The sequence below is a fragment of the Erythrolamprus reginae genome, chromosome 1, assembly GCF_031021105.1.
Source record: "Erythrolamprus reginae isolate rEryReg1 chromosome 1, rEryReg1.hap1, whole genome shotgun sequence".
Classification (NCBI taxonomy): Eukaryota; Metazoa; Chordata; class Lepidosauria; order Squamata; family Dipsadidae; genus Erythrolamprus; species Erythrolamprus reginae.
Genome location: NC_091950.1, coordinates 410,263,525 through 410,282,098, shown reverse-complemented (window position 1 = coordinate 410,282,098; position 18,574 = coordinate 410,263,525). Strand labels below are relative to the sequence as shown.

Genomic DNA, 18,574 nt, shown 5'->3' with positions numbered 1-18,574 from the left:
AAAACAGAAGGAAAATGAGCGGCAGCCACTGCCTTGTTTCTCTCCCACCCTGTTGTCTCATCCAGCAGTTTTGAAGGATTATTGTTTAAACAGGCTGTCATAGAAACAAGACTGTGGTAAATTATGGTGGTGATGATGACGCCGACATCATAATTAGGTTTCAGCTAAAGAGGAATAGAACGGATTAGGAGGAACAAATTGATAAACCGGAACTGAACAGATTGTGCTTGCTTCTTGCAGATCTGAAGAACTGTGTGATGGGCCACAACCAAGAAAGATGCTTGTGAACAGTTGATGTGGATGTTCTGGTCTTCTGAAACCACCTCAGTGCAGAGAATTATGGCGACCAACCTAACGGCGATGGCAGAAGGAAGTGTATTGGAGACGGGAAAAGTTCTAAGATGATCAGACGAACCCATGGGGAGGGTCTAGCGAGAAGCCAAGCCAAGCCGTGGCTTCAAAGCTGTTCTAGAGGTGTGAACGGCTTAGTTTCCCAGGAAGGGTATGGCCAAATCCTTTTTCAGACCACAAAAGTTTCTTCGGAGGACCCAGTTTCTGCTCTTTTTCCTCACAGCCGCTTACCTGATGGCTGGTAGCCTTCTCCTCCTACAGAGATCTCGCTTGGTTCTCCAGCAAGGCTCCAGAGGTTTCTCCAGGAATCAAGGCCTACCAGTTGCTGAGACTTTGTCGGTGAATGCAAATGCAGAAAGCAGGCTGCATCAGATGCCTCGCTTGACTTCTAAGCTTCTGGTGAACATGCATACGGTGTATGGATCCAACCCGAACCAGAAAGATGGACCGCGGTGGTTGATCTCCAGAAATTCAGAGTTGAGACAGTTACGGAGGCGATGGTTTCTCCGATTTGTCAATGACCAAGAACCTGTTCTGGCTTCTGGAGCAAAAACATTGAAGCACACCACCATAAACAAAGGTAAATCTTGTTTGTGATAGATTTTGCCGAAGTATTTCAGAAAGGAGACATAGATACCTTGAAATATCTTCTCTGGATGATGATACTATTATTATTAATTATTAATTATTAATTATTAATTATTAATTATTAATTATTAATTATTAATTATTAATTATTAATTATTAATTATTAATTATTAATTATTAATTATTAATTATTAATTATTAATTATTAATTATTAATTATTAATTATTAATTATTAATTATTAATTATTAATTATTAATTATTAATTATTAATTATTAATTATTAATTATTAATTATTGATTATTAATTATTAATTATTATTATTATTATTATTATTATTATTATTATTATTATTATTGCCAAGTGTATGGTGGTTATTGAATCATAGAATCGTAGAATTATAGAGTTGGAAGGGACCTCCAACCCCCTGCTCAATTCAGGATTAACTAAACCATCCCAGAAAGATGACTGTCCAGTCTCTGTTTGAAGACCTCCAGTGAAGGTGAGCCCACCACCTCCTGTGGCGTCTGAATTTCGCCTCTATGTTGGTTGAAACGGGCAGGATTCTCTTGGGTACCATTTGTTGGGGGACAAGGGAAAGGGAGGGTCTTGCCTTCTCTTTCTGCTCAATATCCCCATGTACAATTGGTAGGCCACTGTGGGACACAGAATGCTGGACTCGATGGGCTTTGGCCTGATTCAGCATGGCTCTTCTTATGTTCTTATGTTTGTTGTTATTATTGTTATCATCATCATCATCATCATCTCAATCTGAGTATTGTATTGGCAGTTCTGTGTTAGCAAATACTTCAGAAGAAAAGGATTTAGGGGTAGTGATTTCAGACAGTCTCAAAATGGGTGAACAGTGCAGTCAAGCGGTAGGGAAAGCAAGTAGGATGCTTGGCTGCATAGCTAAGGTATAACAAGCAGGAAGAGGGAGATTATGATCCCGCTATATAGAATGCTGGTGAGACTACATTTGGAATACTGTGTTCAGTTCTGGAGACCTCACCTACAAAAAGATATTGACAAAATTGAACGGGTCCAAAGACGGGCTACAAGAATGGTGGAAGGTCTTAAGCATAAAACATATCAAGAAAGACTTAATGAACTCAATCTGTATAGTCTGGAGGACAGAAGGAAAAGGGGGGACATGATCGAAACATTTAAATATATTAAAGGGTTAAATAAGGTCCAGGAGGGAAGTGTTTTTAATAGGAAAGTGAACACAAGAACAAGGGGACACAATCTGAAGTTAGTTGGGGGAAAGATCAAAAGCAACATGAGAAAATATTATTTTACTGAAAGAGTAGTAGATCCTTGGAACAAACTTCCAGCAGACGTGGTAGATAAATCCACAGTAACTGAATTTAAACATGCCTGGGATAAACACATATCCATCCTAAGATAAAATACAGAAAATAGTATAAGGGCAGACTAGATGGACCAGGAGGTCTTTTTCTGCTGTCAGACTTCTATGTTTCTATGTTTCTATCATCATCATCATCATCATCATCATCATCATCATCATCATCACCACCATCATTATTATTATGCCCCACTTTTCTACTTATTAATTTACACTCACATTTTCTCTGAGTGGTTCATAATTCACCATCTGTCGTTTTGCCTTTACCATACCTGCATGAGATATGCTAGGTTAAATTATGGTTAACCTTATAAGTAGATAGGCCAGGAAACTGATTCCACAAGATGATTAGACCTATACAGTGATCCCTTGATTTGCGCGGTCTCGATTTTCGCGAAACGCTACACCACGGTTTTTCAAAAAATAATAATTAAAAAATACTCCACGTTTTTTTTGCTATACCACGGTTTTTCCCACCCGATGACATCATACGTCATCACCAAGAGTCATTTCTCTGTCTCTTTCTCTTTCTTTCCTGTCATTCTCTGCTTCAATCATTTTCTCATTTCTCTTTTTTTCTCCCCTTTTTCTATCATTTCTCTCTCTCTTCCTTCCACTCTTCTCTCTCTCTCTTTCTTCCTCTCTCTCACTCACTCTCTTCCTTCCTTTCTCATCTTTCTTTCTCTCTCTCTTTCTCTATCTTGCTTCTTCCTCTCTCACACTCTCTTCCTCCCTCTCTCATCTCTATTTCTCCCCTTCTTGCTCTCAAGCGGCCGGGAGAACGGCGGGCGAGCGGTGAGCGAGCGGCCGGCCGGGCAGGCGGGCGAGGGAGCAAACGGGCGAGCAGCGAGCGAGCGGCCGGCTGAGCAAATGGGAGAGCGGCGAGCGAGCAAGCAAGCGAGCGGCCGGGCGAGCGAACGGGAGAGCGGCGAGCGAGCGAACGGGAGAGCGGCAAGCGAGCGAACGGGAGAGTGGCGAGCGAGCGAGCGGTCGGCCGGGCAGGCGGGCAGGCGAACGGGCGAGCAGCGAGTGAGCGAGCAAGCGGCCGGGCGAGCGAACGGGAGAGCGGCGAGCAAACAAGCGGCCGGCCGGCCGGCGAACGGCGGGCGAGCGGGTGCTGGGGGGTCGGGGGCAGCCGACATTCAAAGCAATCTGTCGGCTTCCGCACTTTCGTCGCTCCCCGCCTCCACCATCTGCGCATGCGCGGCCATGGAAAAAAGGGAGCGCATGCGCAGATGGTGTTTTTACTTCCGCACCACTATACCATGGATAATCGATTTTCACGGGAGGTCTTGGAACGTAACCCCCGCGAAAATCGAGGGATCACTGTATTTTATTGAGATGGCCTGCAAATTTGCCCCTCTTTTGCCTTCCTATCCTTTGTACCATACGGCAGCATCTCTCGACTGGGTCAACTTGAAGACATGTGTAGTCTTCAACTGCCAGAATTCCCCAGCAACCATGTTGTGAGTTGTAGACCGTAGATTGTAGAACTGCCCAGGGTGAGAAATGATGCCTCGGGAGAGGTGGGGAGGGACCAGTCTCATTCACACACACACACAGACACACACACACACACACGGTTTAATGGATGTGTCTTCTCCCTCTGTGGTTGTCCTGGCAGTTTAAGGAAATAATGGAACTGGAAAAGGTGCAAACAAGGGAAACAAGAATGATCAAGGAAATGGAGCACCTCCCTTATGAAACCAGGTTGCAACACCTTGGTCTCTTCAGCCTTGAAAGATGGCGTTTAAGGGGTGACTTGATCGAAGTGTATAAAATCATGCATGGGATAGAAAAGGTGGATAGAGAAAAAAATTTTCTCTATCACACAATACTAGGACGAGGGGGCCCTCCTTAAAGCTCATAGGTAAGAAAGTGAGGACAAATAAAGGGAAATATATCTTCACCCAGAGGGTCATTGGTTTATGGAATTCACTTCCAGAAGAGATCATGACAGCTGTCAGCCTGGATAGCTTCAAGGCAGGATTAGACAGATTCTAATGCCAAGTGTAGCGGTGGTTATTGAAACCGATGTCCATGTGCCACCTCTATGTTGTTAGAGGCAGGCAGGATTCCCTTGGGTACCATTTGTTGGGGGTCAAGGGAAAGGGGGGTTTGAGACACCTTTCCCCCAGGCTCTTTATATTTTATGTTTGGTATGTATGTGTTGTCTGGTTTTAATATGATAGGGTTTTATATATTTCTTTTTAATATTAGATTTGTTTCATTATAATACTGTTTTTATCATTGTTGTGAGCCGCCCCAAGTCTTTGGAGAGGGGCGGCATACAAATCTAATAAATAAATAAAAATAAATAAATAAACCTTTAATATAAAAGCCTTTTGTAATATTACAGGCAGTCCTTAATTTACAACCACTCATTTAGTGGCCGTTTAAAGTTACATTACTAAAAAAAATATGATTTATGACTGTTGATTTTACACTTATGACTGTTGTAGTACCCACATGATCATGTGATCCAAATTCGGACTGGCAAGTATTTATGATTGTCACAGTATCTTTGAGTCATGCAATACCGTGTTTCCCTGAAAATAAGACAGCGTCTTATATTAATTTTTGCTCCCAAAGATGTGCCACGTCTTATTTTCAGGGGATGTCTTATTTTTTTTCAATGAAGAAAAAATGCAGCTTAGAGGGAACAGTGTCACCGATGCATGTTTTATACCATATGCATCTTTCTGATCCGTTCCAAGAATTGCCATGTCAATTCTTGATCCCAAAGATGCAGCAGACCCCCTACCGTATTTAAAACTATGGTATATAGTAGAGTGTGATCCTGCTACAGCAAAAACACATCCAAACACTCAGCCACATGTTGGATGCGTGTTGGATGTGTTTTAAATTTGATTGATGCAGCGTTTTGGGATGCAATTTATGGACAGCAGTCACAATTCAAAGTGTTGGTTATGACCTATAAAGCCCTTCATGGCATCGGACCAGAATATCTCTGAGACCACCTTCTGCCGCACGAATCCCAGCGACCAGTTAGGTCCCACAGAATTGGCCTTCTCTGGGTCCCGTCGACTAAGCAATGTCATTTGGCGGGATCCAGGAGAAGAGCCTTCTCTGTGGCGGCCCCGACCCTCTGGAACCAGCTCCCCCCAGATATCAGAGTTGCCCCCACCCTCCTTGCCTTTCGCAAGTTCCTTAAAACCCACCTCTGTCATCAGGCATGGGGGAATTGAAATTTCCCTTCCCCCTAGGCTTATAGAATTTAGACATGGTATGCTTGTATGCATGAGTGGTTCTTTAAATTGGGGTTTTTTAGATTGTTTTTAATATTAGATTTGTTTACATTGTCTTTTTATATTGTTGTTAGCCGCCCCGAGTCTTTGGAGAGGGGCGGCATACAAATCTAATAAATAAATAAATATGTTCTGTTCGAGAATGCTGCGAAACGAAACATTTCCTACATCTTACTTTTGAGGGATGCCTTATATTAGGCAATTCTCCAAAATCTCTCCTATGTCTTGCTTTTGGGGGTGACTTATTTTTGGGAGAACAGGGTAGCAATAACACTTTGACTTGTATACCGCTTCACAGTGCCAGTCGAAAGTTTGATCACATGTCCATGAGGGTGCTACAACATTAATATGTGTAAAAATGGTTACAAGTTATTTTTTGAATGATGTTGCAACTTTCAATGGTCACTAAATGAATGGTTGTCTAAGCCATTTACAGAATCAACGTATTGCCACCAATAATCTGAGAGGGATGCCAGATTGAGTCAACTTTGAGCTGGTCAGGATCAAACTGCTAACAGTTGACAGAATTAGCCTACAATACTGCATTCGTGTTACTAAGAAGACAACTGTAGTGATTCACTTTATATGTGGCAAGAAAGGCCTTAAAATGGGGCAAAACTCACTTAACAATTGTCTTGCTTAGCAACAGAAATTTGGGGATCAATTTTGGTCATATGTCAAGAAGTACCTGTCATCTTAATTATTTATTTATTTATTTTGTCCAATACAAATTGAAAGTTAAGGAGAATAAAAACGTGTAGTAGTAAATATCAGGGAAGGGATAGAAGATTAGATTAGATTAGATTTATTGGATTTATATGCCGCCCCTCTCCGAAAACTCGGGGCGAATCACAACAAGATAAAAACAATACATAATAACAAATCCATTACCCACCAATCCAATTACAATTTTAAGCTAAAAATTCATAAAAACAACCCCAGAATATTAAAACACGCATACAATCAATCTAACACCAAAACAACATGGGCAAGGGGGAGATGTTTCAGTTCCCCCATGCCTGACGGCAGAGGTGGGTTTTAAGGAGTTTGTGAAAGGCAAGGAGGGTGGGGGCAATCCTAATCTCAGGGGGGAGCTGGTTCCAGAGGGTTGGGGCCGCCACAGAGAAGGCTCTTCCCTTGGGGCCCGCCAACTGACATTGTTTAGTTGACGGGACCCTGAGAAGGCCAACTCTGTGGGACCGAACCGGTCGCTGGGATTCGTGCGGCAGGAGGCGGTCCCGGAGATATTCTGGTCCGGTGCCATGAAGGGCTTTATAGGTCATAACCAACACTTTGAATTGTGACCGGAAACTGATCGGCAACCAATGCAGACTGCAGAGTGTTGGAGTGATATGGGCATACTTAGAGAAGCCCATAATTGCTCTCACAGCTGCATTCTGCACGATCTGAAGTTTCCGAACACTTTTCAAAGGTAGCCCCATGTAGAGAGTGTTACAGTAGTCGAGCCTCGAGGTGATGAGGGCATGAGTGACTGTGAGCAATGAGTCCCGGTCCAAGTAGGGCCGCAACTGGTGCACCAGGCGAACGTGGGCAAACGCCCCCCTCGCCACAGCTGAAAGGCTTTTCTCTAATGTGAGCTGTGGATTGAGGAGGACACCCAAGTTGCGGACCCTCTCTGAGGGGGTCAATAATTCCCCCCCCCAGGGTAATGGATGGACAGATCGAATTGTCCTTGCGAGGCAAGACCCACAGCCACTCCGTCTTGTCTGGATTGAGTTTGAGTTTGTTGACACCCATCCAGGCCTCCAGGCACCGGCACATAACTTCCACTGCTTCGTTGACTGGGCATGGGGTGGAGATGTAAAGCTGGGTATCATCGGCGTATTGATGATACCTCACCCCATGTCCTTGGATGATCTCGCCCAGCGGTTTCATGTAGATATTAAATAGCAGGGGGCAGTCTTCCCTCTAATTTTTTTTGGGGGTGAGTGGAAAAGTATAGTGTCTGAGCGGCAGTCCCTTTGCCACTGGGCGGCATATAAGTATAAATAAATAAATAAATAAATAAATAAATGAATGAATGAATGAATGAATGAATGAATAATAAATAAATAAATAAACAAACAAACAAACAAACAAATAAATAAATAAATAAATAAATAAAGTGTGGGCGTGTGCTATCACACATGAGCAAGTTCTTGCATCCATAATTCTATCCTTTCTATGTCTTCCTCCCTCTTTCCTCCCTCCCTCTTTCCTTTCTGTCTCTCCCTCCCTCTTTCCTTTCTATCTCTCCCTCCCTCTTTCCTTTCTATCTTTCTCACCCCCTGCCTTTCTCCAAGCCCTTCCTTTTCCCTCTCTCTATCTAACTATCCCCTCTCCCTCCTTTCTATCTCTCCCTCCCCCTTTCTCTTTCTCTTCATCTTTCTTTCCCTCTCTCTCTCCATCCCTCTTCCTTTCTCTCTTCCTTCCTCTCTTTTTTGCTCTTTCTCTCTCCCTCCTTCCCTCCCTCTATGTCTTTCCCTCTCCCTCCTTCCCCCTTCTCTTTCTCCCTTTCTTGCTTTCTTTCCCTCTCTTTCTCTCTCATTCTCTCTCCCATCCTTTTTCTCTCTCTCTCTTTCTCTCTCATTCACCACGCCAGCAACAGAGAGAAAAAGAGAGAGAGAGAGAGAGCCGGAGAGAGAGTGGAGGGTACCGTTGTCTTCACCTCCGCCCGGCGGCTCTGCAGCGAAGAGGAAGCAGCCATGCACCCCCTCGCTCTCTCAGGCATCCCCGGCGCCCGGCCACGCTCCGCCTCCCGGTATCCTGGCCGACATTTGGAGCCGTTTTGTTTTCGGCCGGGGGAGGCGGCGCGCGGAGGCGAAGACACGGTGCCCGGCCACGCTCTGCCTCCCGGTATCCCGGCCGATGTTTGAAGCCGTTTTGTTTTTGGCCAGGCTACCGGGAGGCGGAGCGTAGCTGGGCACCGTGTCTTCGCCTCCGCGCGCCACCTCCGCCCGGCCAAAAACAAAACGGCTCCAAAAGTCGGCCGGGATACCGGGAGGCGGAGCGTGGCCGGGCGCCGTGTCTTCGCCTCCGCCCGGGGGCTCTGCAGCGAAGAGGAAGTAGCCACACGCCGCCTCTGCCCGGCCGACTTTTACCTGCTCCGGAGCCGTTTGTCTTCATGGTGCAAAGCCACACAGTCCCGAATCCCAGATCGCTCACTTCTCTGGCCAGCAAGCCGGCTGCCCAGGAAAGCATTGCGCTTTTTCAACGTGTGGCGCTTTCCTGGGCAGATGGCTTTGCTGAGCAGAGAAGAGAGCAATTTCAGAGTCCGGGACTATGTGGCTTTGCACCATGAAAACAAAACGGCTCCAAAAGTCGGCCCGGCTACCAGGAGGCGGAGCGTGGCCATGCGCCGTGTCTTCGCCTCCGTGCAGCTCTGCAGCGAAGAGGAAGCAGCCATGCATCCCTGGCGCCCGGCGGAGGAGCAGAGGGGACGGATCGGGCGGGGGGCAGTGACAAAAGGCCGAGGGGGCCAGAGGCAACATGGGGAGGCAGGGGCGGCTGCAGCTCCCTTCCCTTCTGCTGCCAGCGCCTCCCCGCCCCCCCCCCACGGGCTGGCAGGGGGATGGGGACTGCGCACCCATGGAAAAGGGTGTGTGGGGGTATTTTGGGTGCGCGGGCGCGCAGCCGCGCAGCCTATGGGAAACGGTGGCAGGGGGGAGAGGACCGACCCCTGAGGCACACCACAAGGGAAAGACCTCGAGGTCGACCTCTGACCCCCCACTAACACTGACTGCGACCGACCGGAGAGGTAGGAGGAGAACCACTGAAGAACAGTGCCTCCCACTCCCAACCCTTCCAGCCGGCGCAGAAGGATACCATGGTCGATGGTATCGAAAGCCGCTGAGAGGTCAAGGAGCACCAGGACAGAGGACAAGCCCCTGTCCCGGGCCCGCCAGAGATCATCCATCAATGCAACCAAAGCAGTTTCCGTGCTGTAGCCGGGCCTGAATCCAGACTGTTGAGGACCTAGATAATCGGCTTCTTCCAAGGACCGCTGGAGTTGAAGTGCCACCACCTTCTCAACAACCTTCCCCATAAAGGGAAGGTTGGAGACTGGATGGTAGTTATTAAGCACGGCTGGGTCCAGGGAAGGCTTCTTGAGGAGGGGGCGCACAACCGCCTCCTTATAAAGTGGCGGAAAGGACCCCCTCCCCAAGGAGGCGTTGACAATCTCCTGGACCCAGCTCCGTGTCACCTCCCGACTGGCCGAAACCAGCCAAGAGGGACACGGATCCAGTAAACAGGTGGCGGAACTCACAGCTCCAATGGCCTTGTCCACTTCATCAGGTGACACCAAGTCAAACTCCACCCAGACAGGTGGACAAAGACATTTAGCCCCAGTCACCTTGACTGACTCGTTGTCAGTTGACTCTGATTTACAATTGGAGTCGAGGTCCGCCCGGATCTGAGCGATTTTATCAGTGAAAAACGTGTTAAAATCCTCAGCACTGCTCTGCAAGGGCTCCCCAACTCCCCCCTGATTAAGAAGGGAGTGGGTTACCCTGAACAGAGCGGCCGGGCAGGATTCCGCTGATGCAATCAAAGCGGCATGATACACGCATCTTGCCGCCTTGAGCGCCACTTTGTAAGTCTTAATATGAGCTTTTACAAGTGTTTGGTCAGATTCAGACTTACTCTTCCTCCATCGCTTCTCCAGATGTCTCTTCTGGCGCTTCAACTCCCGGAGCTCCTCATTGTACCATGGGGCTCTACGGGGTCTAGTGCCGCGGAGAGGTCGCAATGGCACAATCCGGTCAAGAGCTCCTACTGCAGCTTTGTTCCAGGCCTCAGCAAGAAACTCTGCCGAACTGTGAACGAGTGTATCTGGGATAACCCCAAGCACCCTCTGAAAACCTTCTGGAGATATGAGAATAGAATACATCAATGAAGAGTAAAGGAAGGATATATAGGTTATGACGTATAAAGCCCTTCATGGCACCGGACCAGATTATCTCAGGGACCGTCTTCTGCCGCACAAATCCCAGCGACCAGTTAGGTCCCACAGAGTTGGTCTTCTCTGGGTCCCGTCAACTAAATAATGCCGCTTGGCGGGACCCAGGGGAAGAGCCTTCTCTGTGGCGGCCCTGGCCATCTGGAACCAACTCCCCCCAGAGATTAGAACTGCCCCCACCTTCCTTGCCTTTCGCAAGCTACTTAAAACCCACCTCTGCCGCCAGGCATGGGGGAATTAAGATTCTTTCTCCCCCTAGGCCTTTACAATTGTATGTATGGTATGTTTGTATGTATGTTTGGTTTTTTATATTAAGGTTTTTTTAATTCGCTTTTAGTATTGGATTATTACTGTATATTGTTTATGATTGCTGTTAGCCGCCCCGAGTTTTCGGAGAGGGGCGGCATATAAATCCAATAAAACTAAACTAACTAAACTAATATGGATGGGAGAAAAGATATATAAAATATAGAAGAGACAATTGGACAGGGGATGGAAGGCACACTAGTGCACTTATGCTCGCCCCTTACTGGCCTCTAAGTAATCTAGAGAAGTCAACCATGGAAAGTCTAAGGGAAAAATGGTGGCGGTTGGGGGTTGACACCACGGAGTCTGGTAATGAGTTCCACGCTTCAACAACTCGATTGCTAAAATCATATTTTTTAGTGAAGTTTAGAGCGGTTGATATTAAGTTTGAACCTGTTGCGAGCTCTTGTGTTATTGCAGTTGAAGCTGAAGTAGTTGTTGACAGCATATGATCTTGTGGGCAATACAATTAAAAACCCTCAAAGCAGGAATCAGCATTCTGAGTAACGCATCTGCCAAAAGCAGAGGTCTAAGGCGGGTAGTTTCTTCAAAGAACACATTTATTGGATGTATCATATCGGCACAGCTAGTGAAAACAAAAGTTCCTGCGGGTTTAGATTAATTAAAAGAATAAATAGTTCCCTCCCCAAATGTCACTGGTTACATTGTCCAATGTAAAGTACCTGGGAGGCTGCTGGGTCCCTCCTCTCTTCGCTCAATGGTCACCTGTTAGGATGACCTTGGTTCCCACGAGAATTTTTTTTTGTTTCGACTCTTAATCAGTCCATCTACTTCCCCCCTCTCTTCCCCGCTTCAGAGTTCCTGGCAACTATGAGTCAGCACAAGATGGTTTCACCCAAGTTCACTTCAGAATGGGCTCTGGGAGGAAAAGAGGTTAAATCAAAATATTCTATCTACCTAGCAGTGCAACAACAACCTGAGGAAGCACAGATGGCTTTGAATCTGCAGCTGCAAAAGATAAAAGAACTCTCCAAAGCTGTGAAATGGAGCTCAGGAAGAGAAAACTCCCACCTTCTTAGCAGTTTATTGTGGGTGTCTGTTCGCAGCTTGCGAACTTCCTAATTGCATGTTTGGAAAGTGCCAATGTTCACCTCTTTAGAAGAAACATACCATTCACCTTGTCTCAACATCTTAATTCAAGAGTTTTAGCTTTTCCTCCTACTTTGATAGTTTTTTTTCTTCTTTACCCTTTTTTTTGCACCCAAAAGAGAGAGTGATGTAGATTCTATTTTTATCCAAAAAAAGAAAAAGAAAGCTGAAGATTGAATGGTTTATTTTGGATCCATCTGTGAAAAGCTTTCATTCAGAAACTGAACGCAAGACAGGAAATAATGGAGGGCGAAAAAGCCAGAAGAAAGCAAAGCCTCCATTTAAGTTTAAAAAGCTTGTTCTATGTGTTTGTGGACATGGTGTATGTCAGAAAACATCAGGACAGTAACTGCAATTGTTCAGAGCTGCCATCTTGCTTGTCTTGATTCTGTTCCCTGTAAAGCAGTGTTGTGGTTAGTTCTGGCCCAGCTCCTGCCCCAAGGAATGTGCAGGTGGATGTGGGGGAAACATCCACATGCTGCAGGCCTGTTTTGCTCCCGATGGAATCTGCCGATGAAGCCTCCTCTGACCAAGGAAGCGTGAGTGACAGGGAAGAGGGGAGTTTGGCAGACAGCCCAGGAGGAGATCAATCATCTGTATCATCCCTGAATTCTGAACAAGAATTAATGACACATCCATGCATGCGTAGAGTGATGCATAGGAGACAACAACTGAAGGATTATTACAAGAGAAAATGAGGCCACCTGTGGTTGGGTAGGGCTCCAATAATTAGTGCTACAGATAAAAGTGCAGCCTGGTGTTTTAGCCTCATGGCAGTCTATCTGATTAATTATTCCGTCAAGATCGTGGTTTTTGTGCTGTTCAAGATTGTGTGTGGACTCTCTGGACTTTAGAATTGGACCCAATTTCCCAGTTATTGGGTGAGCAATTGGATTGCATTTAACCTGTGACTTGTGTGTACCGGATAATCCCTTTGACATTTAAAAAGGGAGCTGTTTCTGTTTTTCTGTTTATAAAAACCTTTGGGTTTTCCTTTTATCATGTGGTGTGTGTCTTCCTGGACTAATTACCCTGTAATTATGGGCGGTTGAAACACGCGGGCAGAACAAGCAGGAGTGTCACACTTGTGTCGTCACAGCATCGTCACATGATGTTTTATTTATTTAATTTTTATTTTTGTTGGACTTGTATGCCACCCTTCTCCGAGGACTCGGGGTGACTCTCAGCACATAATAAAACAGTAGAAAAACAATCCGATTAATAACATAAACAATCATTAAAAAATTCTAGCTTTAAAATTTCAATTAACAATTCATACAACAGTCATACTAGTAAACATTCAATGTATTGTGACTTTTCCCCACTGCAACTAAAAAGGGTGTGGGGGTGACCAGCACGTGACACATCCAGCCCGTGGCCACAGGTTTGACACCCCTGTTGTAAAAGAACACAGAATTGATTTTGGGGAAGATATAAGCCAGGGGTGTCAAACTGGTGGCCCACAGGATGGATAACGGTGATGGGCTGCCAACATTTTTACTGACACACTGTGGGTGTGGCTTATTTAGTGGGTGTGGCTTGATGGTCATGTGACTGGGTAGGAGTGGCTTGATGGTCATGTGACCCAGCAGGAGTGGCTTGATGGTCATGTGACCAGGATTGGCTTAAAGGTCATGTGATTGGGTGGGAGTGGTTTACCGACCAAGATATTTTTTCAAATAGGTGCTTGGACTCTTTTTCAGTTGATTAAGTCACATTATTTGAATAGCCACAAAAAGGACAAATGATAGACAGTGCTATCTGTTGAGGAGCACAGTCACATTTTAAGGTTTTGTACTGAACCCACAAGGTTCAGTATGATAACAAATTAGGCAAGTAGCTCAATTTTCTTTAATTGCTATAAAAGTTCAGTTCTATATAATGATTAAAATGATTAAGGTGTTTATGGGTAAAAACATACTATTTCATTATTTCCTATTTTAAAAGTAATTAAGGATCATACTAAGGTACTAGAGAAGGAAGAACAATAAAAAACTATTAAGTATTCAATAAATAGTGTGTAAACTTACTAACACCACTGCGTCTACCTCCTGTGGAGGCAGCAGCCCATTAACATGGAAATGGGAAAAGGGTGTAGGAATATGAAACTCAAGAGACCTTATTGAAAAAGGACTATGTATGCCATTCATATATATATATAGTTTTTTCTACTTCACTCTCCTTTAAAGAAAGAAAAGGAAAAAAAGTAGGCTAAAGCAGGCAGGGTTTGCAGGTGGCTTTGAAGCCAAATAAATAATTAAATAACAACATGAAACAGAAAAAAATATTGATCTCCCTTCAAATATCTTTTCCCTACTTGAAAGTTCTCAGAATGGGATATGTGAAATATAGATAATCCTTGACCTACGACCAAAAGTGGGACGGCAACATTCATTGCTGTGATCGTAAACTTTTAAGTTTCAACTCCAACCTGATCTTCCACTTTGGTTTTCCAATCAATTTTCTAGGAGGCTGCAGTGGCTGTAGTAGCCGAAAGTCTTCTGTTACTATTACTTTTGTATTATAGGCAAGCTGGTTTATTTGTTCAATGGATATTATTTGAACAGTAGTGAGTACAGTATTCACATCCTTCATCTGTGGTGGAATAATAATAATAATAATAATAATAATAATAATAATAATAATAACAACAACAACAACAACAACAACAACAACAACTGGTGGGATCATAAGCCCGAAAAAGTGGTCAAAAATGAGCAAGCAAAACTACTGTGGGACTTCTGACTTCAGACTGACCGAATTCTGAAGTATAACACACCAGACATTGTGATCGTGGAGAAAAAGAAAGTATGGATCATCGACATCGCAATCCCAGGAGACAGCAGAATTGAGGAGAAGCAGCTAGAGAAATTAGTGAAATACAGTGTTCCCTCAATTTCCGCGGGGGATGCGTTCTGAGACCGCCCGCGAAAGTCAAATTTCCGCGAAGTAGAGATGCAGAAGTAAATACACTATTTTTGGCTATAAACAGTATCACAAGCCTTCCCTTAACACTTTAAACCCCTAAACTGCAATTTCCCATTCCCTTAGCAACTATTTAGATTATTACTCACCAGGGTTATTTATTAAAGTTTATTAAAAAAATATTTATTAAAGGCGGATGAAAGTTTGGCGATGACATATGACGTCATCGGGCGGGAAAAACCGTGGTATAGGGGGAAAAACCCGCGAAGTATTTTTTAATTAATATTTTTGAAAAACCGTGGTATAGACTTTCCGCGAAGTTCGAACCCGCGAAAATCGAGGGAACACTGTACCTGTACAAAGATCTAAAAATCGAGCTGCAACAACTCTGGCATAAGCCAGTGAAAGTGGTCCCAGCAAACATAATTCATCGCTACATCACGCAGTCCTAGATGCTTGGGAAGCGCCCGACTGGTGATGAAATACAAAATCCAGCATAGCGATCTCGTTTGCTGTGTTGTACTGACATAATAATAATAATAATAATAATAATAATAATAATAATAATAATAATAATAATAATAATAATTATTATTATTATTATTATTATTATTATTATTATTATTATTATTATTAATGTTCATATCCTGTAATGGTTTCCTTTTGCATCAAAACTCTTGTGATTCAAGTTTCCTTGCCTTCCTTTATCTTCTGTGATTCAAATCAATCAGATAAAATTTAGCTCTGCTTTTAGAGAGCGTTGGGCACATTTGTGTCGCTGCAGATTTTGTGTTAGATAACACACACAGTTGAAGAGTTTTCTAAGAAACTCAAAAAGGCAGCTAGCTATCACAAGAAAAGAGACTTTACGAACTGTCAACCCATTTATTTCCAAAGCTTTTACAATATATTCCTCAATGAAAAAGATCTTTATGGGTACTAAACATGTCTAGTTGATAGAGTGCTGTAATAGAGGTAGTCCTCAACTTACAACCACAACTGAGCTCCAAAAGTTTGTTGCTAAGTGAGTTTTTGCCCTACTATGATCTTTCTTGCACAATCACCGTAATTGTTAACTTACTAACATGGTTGTGAAGTCAATCTGGCTTCCCCCAAGGACTTTACTTGTCAGAAGGCTGCAAAATGTGATCCCATAAACCCAGGACACTACAACCGTCATAAATAGATGTCAGTTTGCCAAGTGCCTGAATTTTGATTGCCGTGGCCATAAGGATGAAAATAGTAATAGTAATAATAATAATAATAATAATAATAATAATAATAATAATAATTCATTAGATTTGTATGCCACCCCTCTCCGTGGACTCGGAGTGCCCGAATCCACAGAGAAAATGGGGGTACTGTGGTGGCCATAAGGGTGAAAAATGGTCATAAGCCATTTTTTTCCTCCAGTTCCACTATAACTTTGAATGTTCACTAAATGAATGGTGGTAAGTTGAGGACTTCCTGTAATGCACATGTATTTAGTTTGTGAAGACTTACAGAAAATGTCAGCTGATCAATGGCCAAAATTGCTGTCACCGCTAACCGAAAGGTGATTATTATTTCTTTTTCACTTCCCAAAAGTTCTTCTTGTGTTTGTGTAGGTCATTAATGGTGAACCTATGGCCTGCATGCCTCAAGTGGGACAAGGAGCCAAATCTGACAGCACATGAGGCATTGTTTTATGTCAGCTCCAGAGTGCATGTGTGTGTTGGCCAGCTGATTTTCAGCCTTCTTTTCAGCTGTTTTTGCTCTCCCCAGGCTTCAGGAAAGCCTCCAAAAGTCTGGGGACAGAGAAAAAAAAACCAAACGGGCCAACCGGAAGTTCATTTCCAAACTTCCGGTAGGCCCATTGGATCATTTTTCACCATTCCCAGGTTTCAGGTGTCTGGAGGCTTCAGTTAAACCTGTGAGCATGTGTGGGGGCATGCGAAGGTTGTGTGTTTGCACAGGGAGAAGACATCGTATTATGGGTCTGGGCATGCCCACACGCAACCTTTTGGCACCTGAGCTAAAAAAATATTCACCACCACTTGCATAGATTGTACATAATTAAAATAATAATAATACAGTGGTACCTCGAGATACGAGTTTAATTCGTTCCGGACCTGGGCTCTTAAGTCGAGCAGCTCTTATCTCGAACAACTTTTCCCCATAGGAATTAATGTAAATAATTTTAATTGGTTCCAGCCCTCAAAAAACTCACAAAGTTAGTCTAAATTATGCAGAAAGACATGTTTTTAATGAAGAAATGTACATGTACATATAAATGAATAATGAAGTTTCTTTCACTTAACTTGTAAACTTTCTTAAACTTTAAAATTTACATATGTTCAACTTCTCTGCCACCCAATCCTGTAAGACAGAGGTCCCCAACCCTTTTTGCACCAGGGACCGGCTTTAAGCGATCAAGAGAGGAATGGGTGAATGAATGGACGGAGGGTGGGAAGGAAGGAAGGAAAGAGGGAAGGGACAGGAACAGAGGAAGGAAGCAAGGAAACTTATGAAAGGGGAGAGTAAGAGAGAAATGAGGGGAGGGAGGGAGGGAGGGAAGAAGGTGGGAAGGAGAGAGAAAAGAAGAAATAGAGGAAGGGAAGGTAAAAGAGAGAAAGAAAAAGAGCAAGAAAGAAAGAAAGGGGGAAGGGACAGGAACAGAGGAAGGAAGCAAGGAAACTTATGAAAGGGGAGAGTAAGAGAGGAATGAGTGAAGGGAGGGAGGGAAGAAGGTGGGAAGGAGAAAGAAAAGAAGAAATAGAGGAAGGGAAGGTAAAAGAGAAAAAGAGCAAGAAAGAAAGAAAGAAAGAATGGGGGAAGGGACAGGAACAGAGGAAGGAAGCAAGGAAACTTATGAAAGGGGAGAGTAAGAGAGGAATGAGTGAAGGGAGGGAGGGAGGGAAGAAGGTGGGAAGGAGAAAGAAAAGAAGAAATAGAGGAAGGGAAGGTAAAAGAGAGAAAGAAAAAGAGCAAGAAAGAAAGCTGCAAGCACCCCCCCGAGCCCCCCAGGCCGGCTGCAACCTTTTAAAACACGCGCGCCGCTTCGCAGCTGTCTCCTGAAGCCAAACGCGGAAGTTAGCATTTGGCTTCAGGAGACAGCTCCTTGGCGCTTGTATCTCGAATTTGGGCTTGTAAGTAGAACAAAAATATCTCTCCCCTCCCAGCTCTTATCTCGAGTTGCTCTTAAGTAGAGCAGCTCTTATGTCGGGGTTCCACTGTAATAATAATAATAATAATAATAATAATAACAACAACAACAACAACAACAATAATAATAATAATAATAATAATAACAACAACAATAATAATAACAACAATATTAAGAATAAGAATAAGAATAAGAATAAGAATAAGAATAAGAATAAGAATAAGAATAAGAATAAGAATAAGAATAAGAATAAGAATAAGAATAAGAATAAGAATAAGAATAAGAATAAGAATAAGAATAAGAATAAGAATAAGAATAAGAATAAGAATAAGAATAAGAATAAGAATAAGAATAACAACAATAACAACAATAACAACAATAACAACAATAACAACAATAACAACAATAACAACAATAACAACAATAACAATATTGTTGTTGTTGTTGTTGTTATTATTATTATTATTATTATTATTATTATTATTATTATTATTATTATGTCAATACAACATAGCAAACGAGATCACTATGCTGGATTTCGTATTTCATCA

The 18,574-nt window shown here is 43.6% G+C and overlaps 1 protein-coding gene across 1 annotated transcript in view; it reads left to right on the top strand.

Annotated features, from left to right (window-relative positions):
* The first annotated feature begins 240 nt into the window (after window positions 1-240).
* The window catches only part of WSCD1 (WSC domain containing 1), a 60,676-nt gene continuing 42,342 nt past the window's right edge, over window positions 241-18,574 (top strand). The window contains exon 1 of the mRNA XM_070742537.1: window positions 241-931. Within this exon, the coding sequence (XP_070598638.1) occupies window positions 505-931 (427 nt within the window). The 5' untranslated portion in view covers window positions 241-504. The remainder of the gene's footprint in view (window positions 932-18,574) is intronic.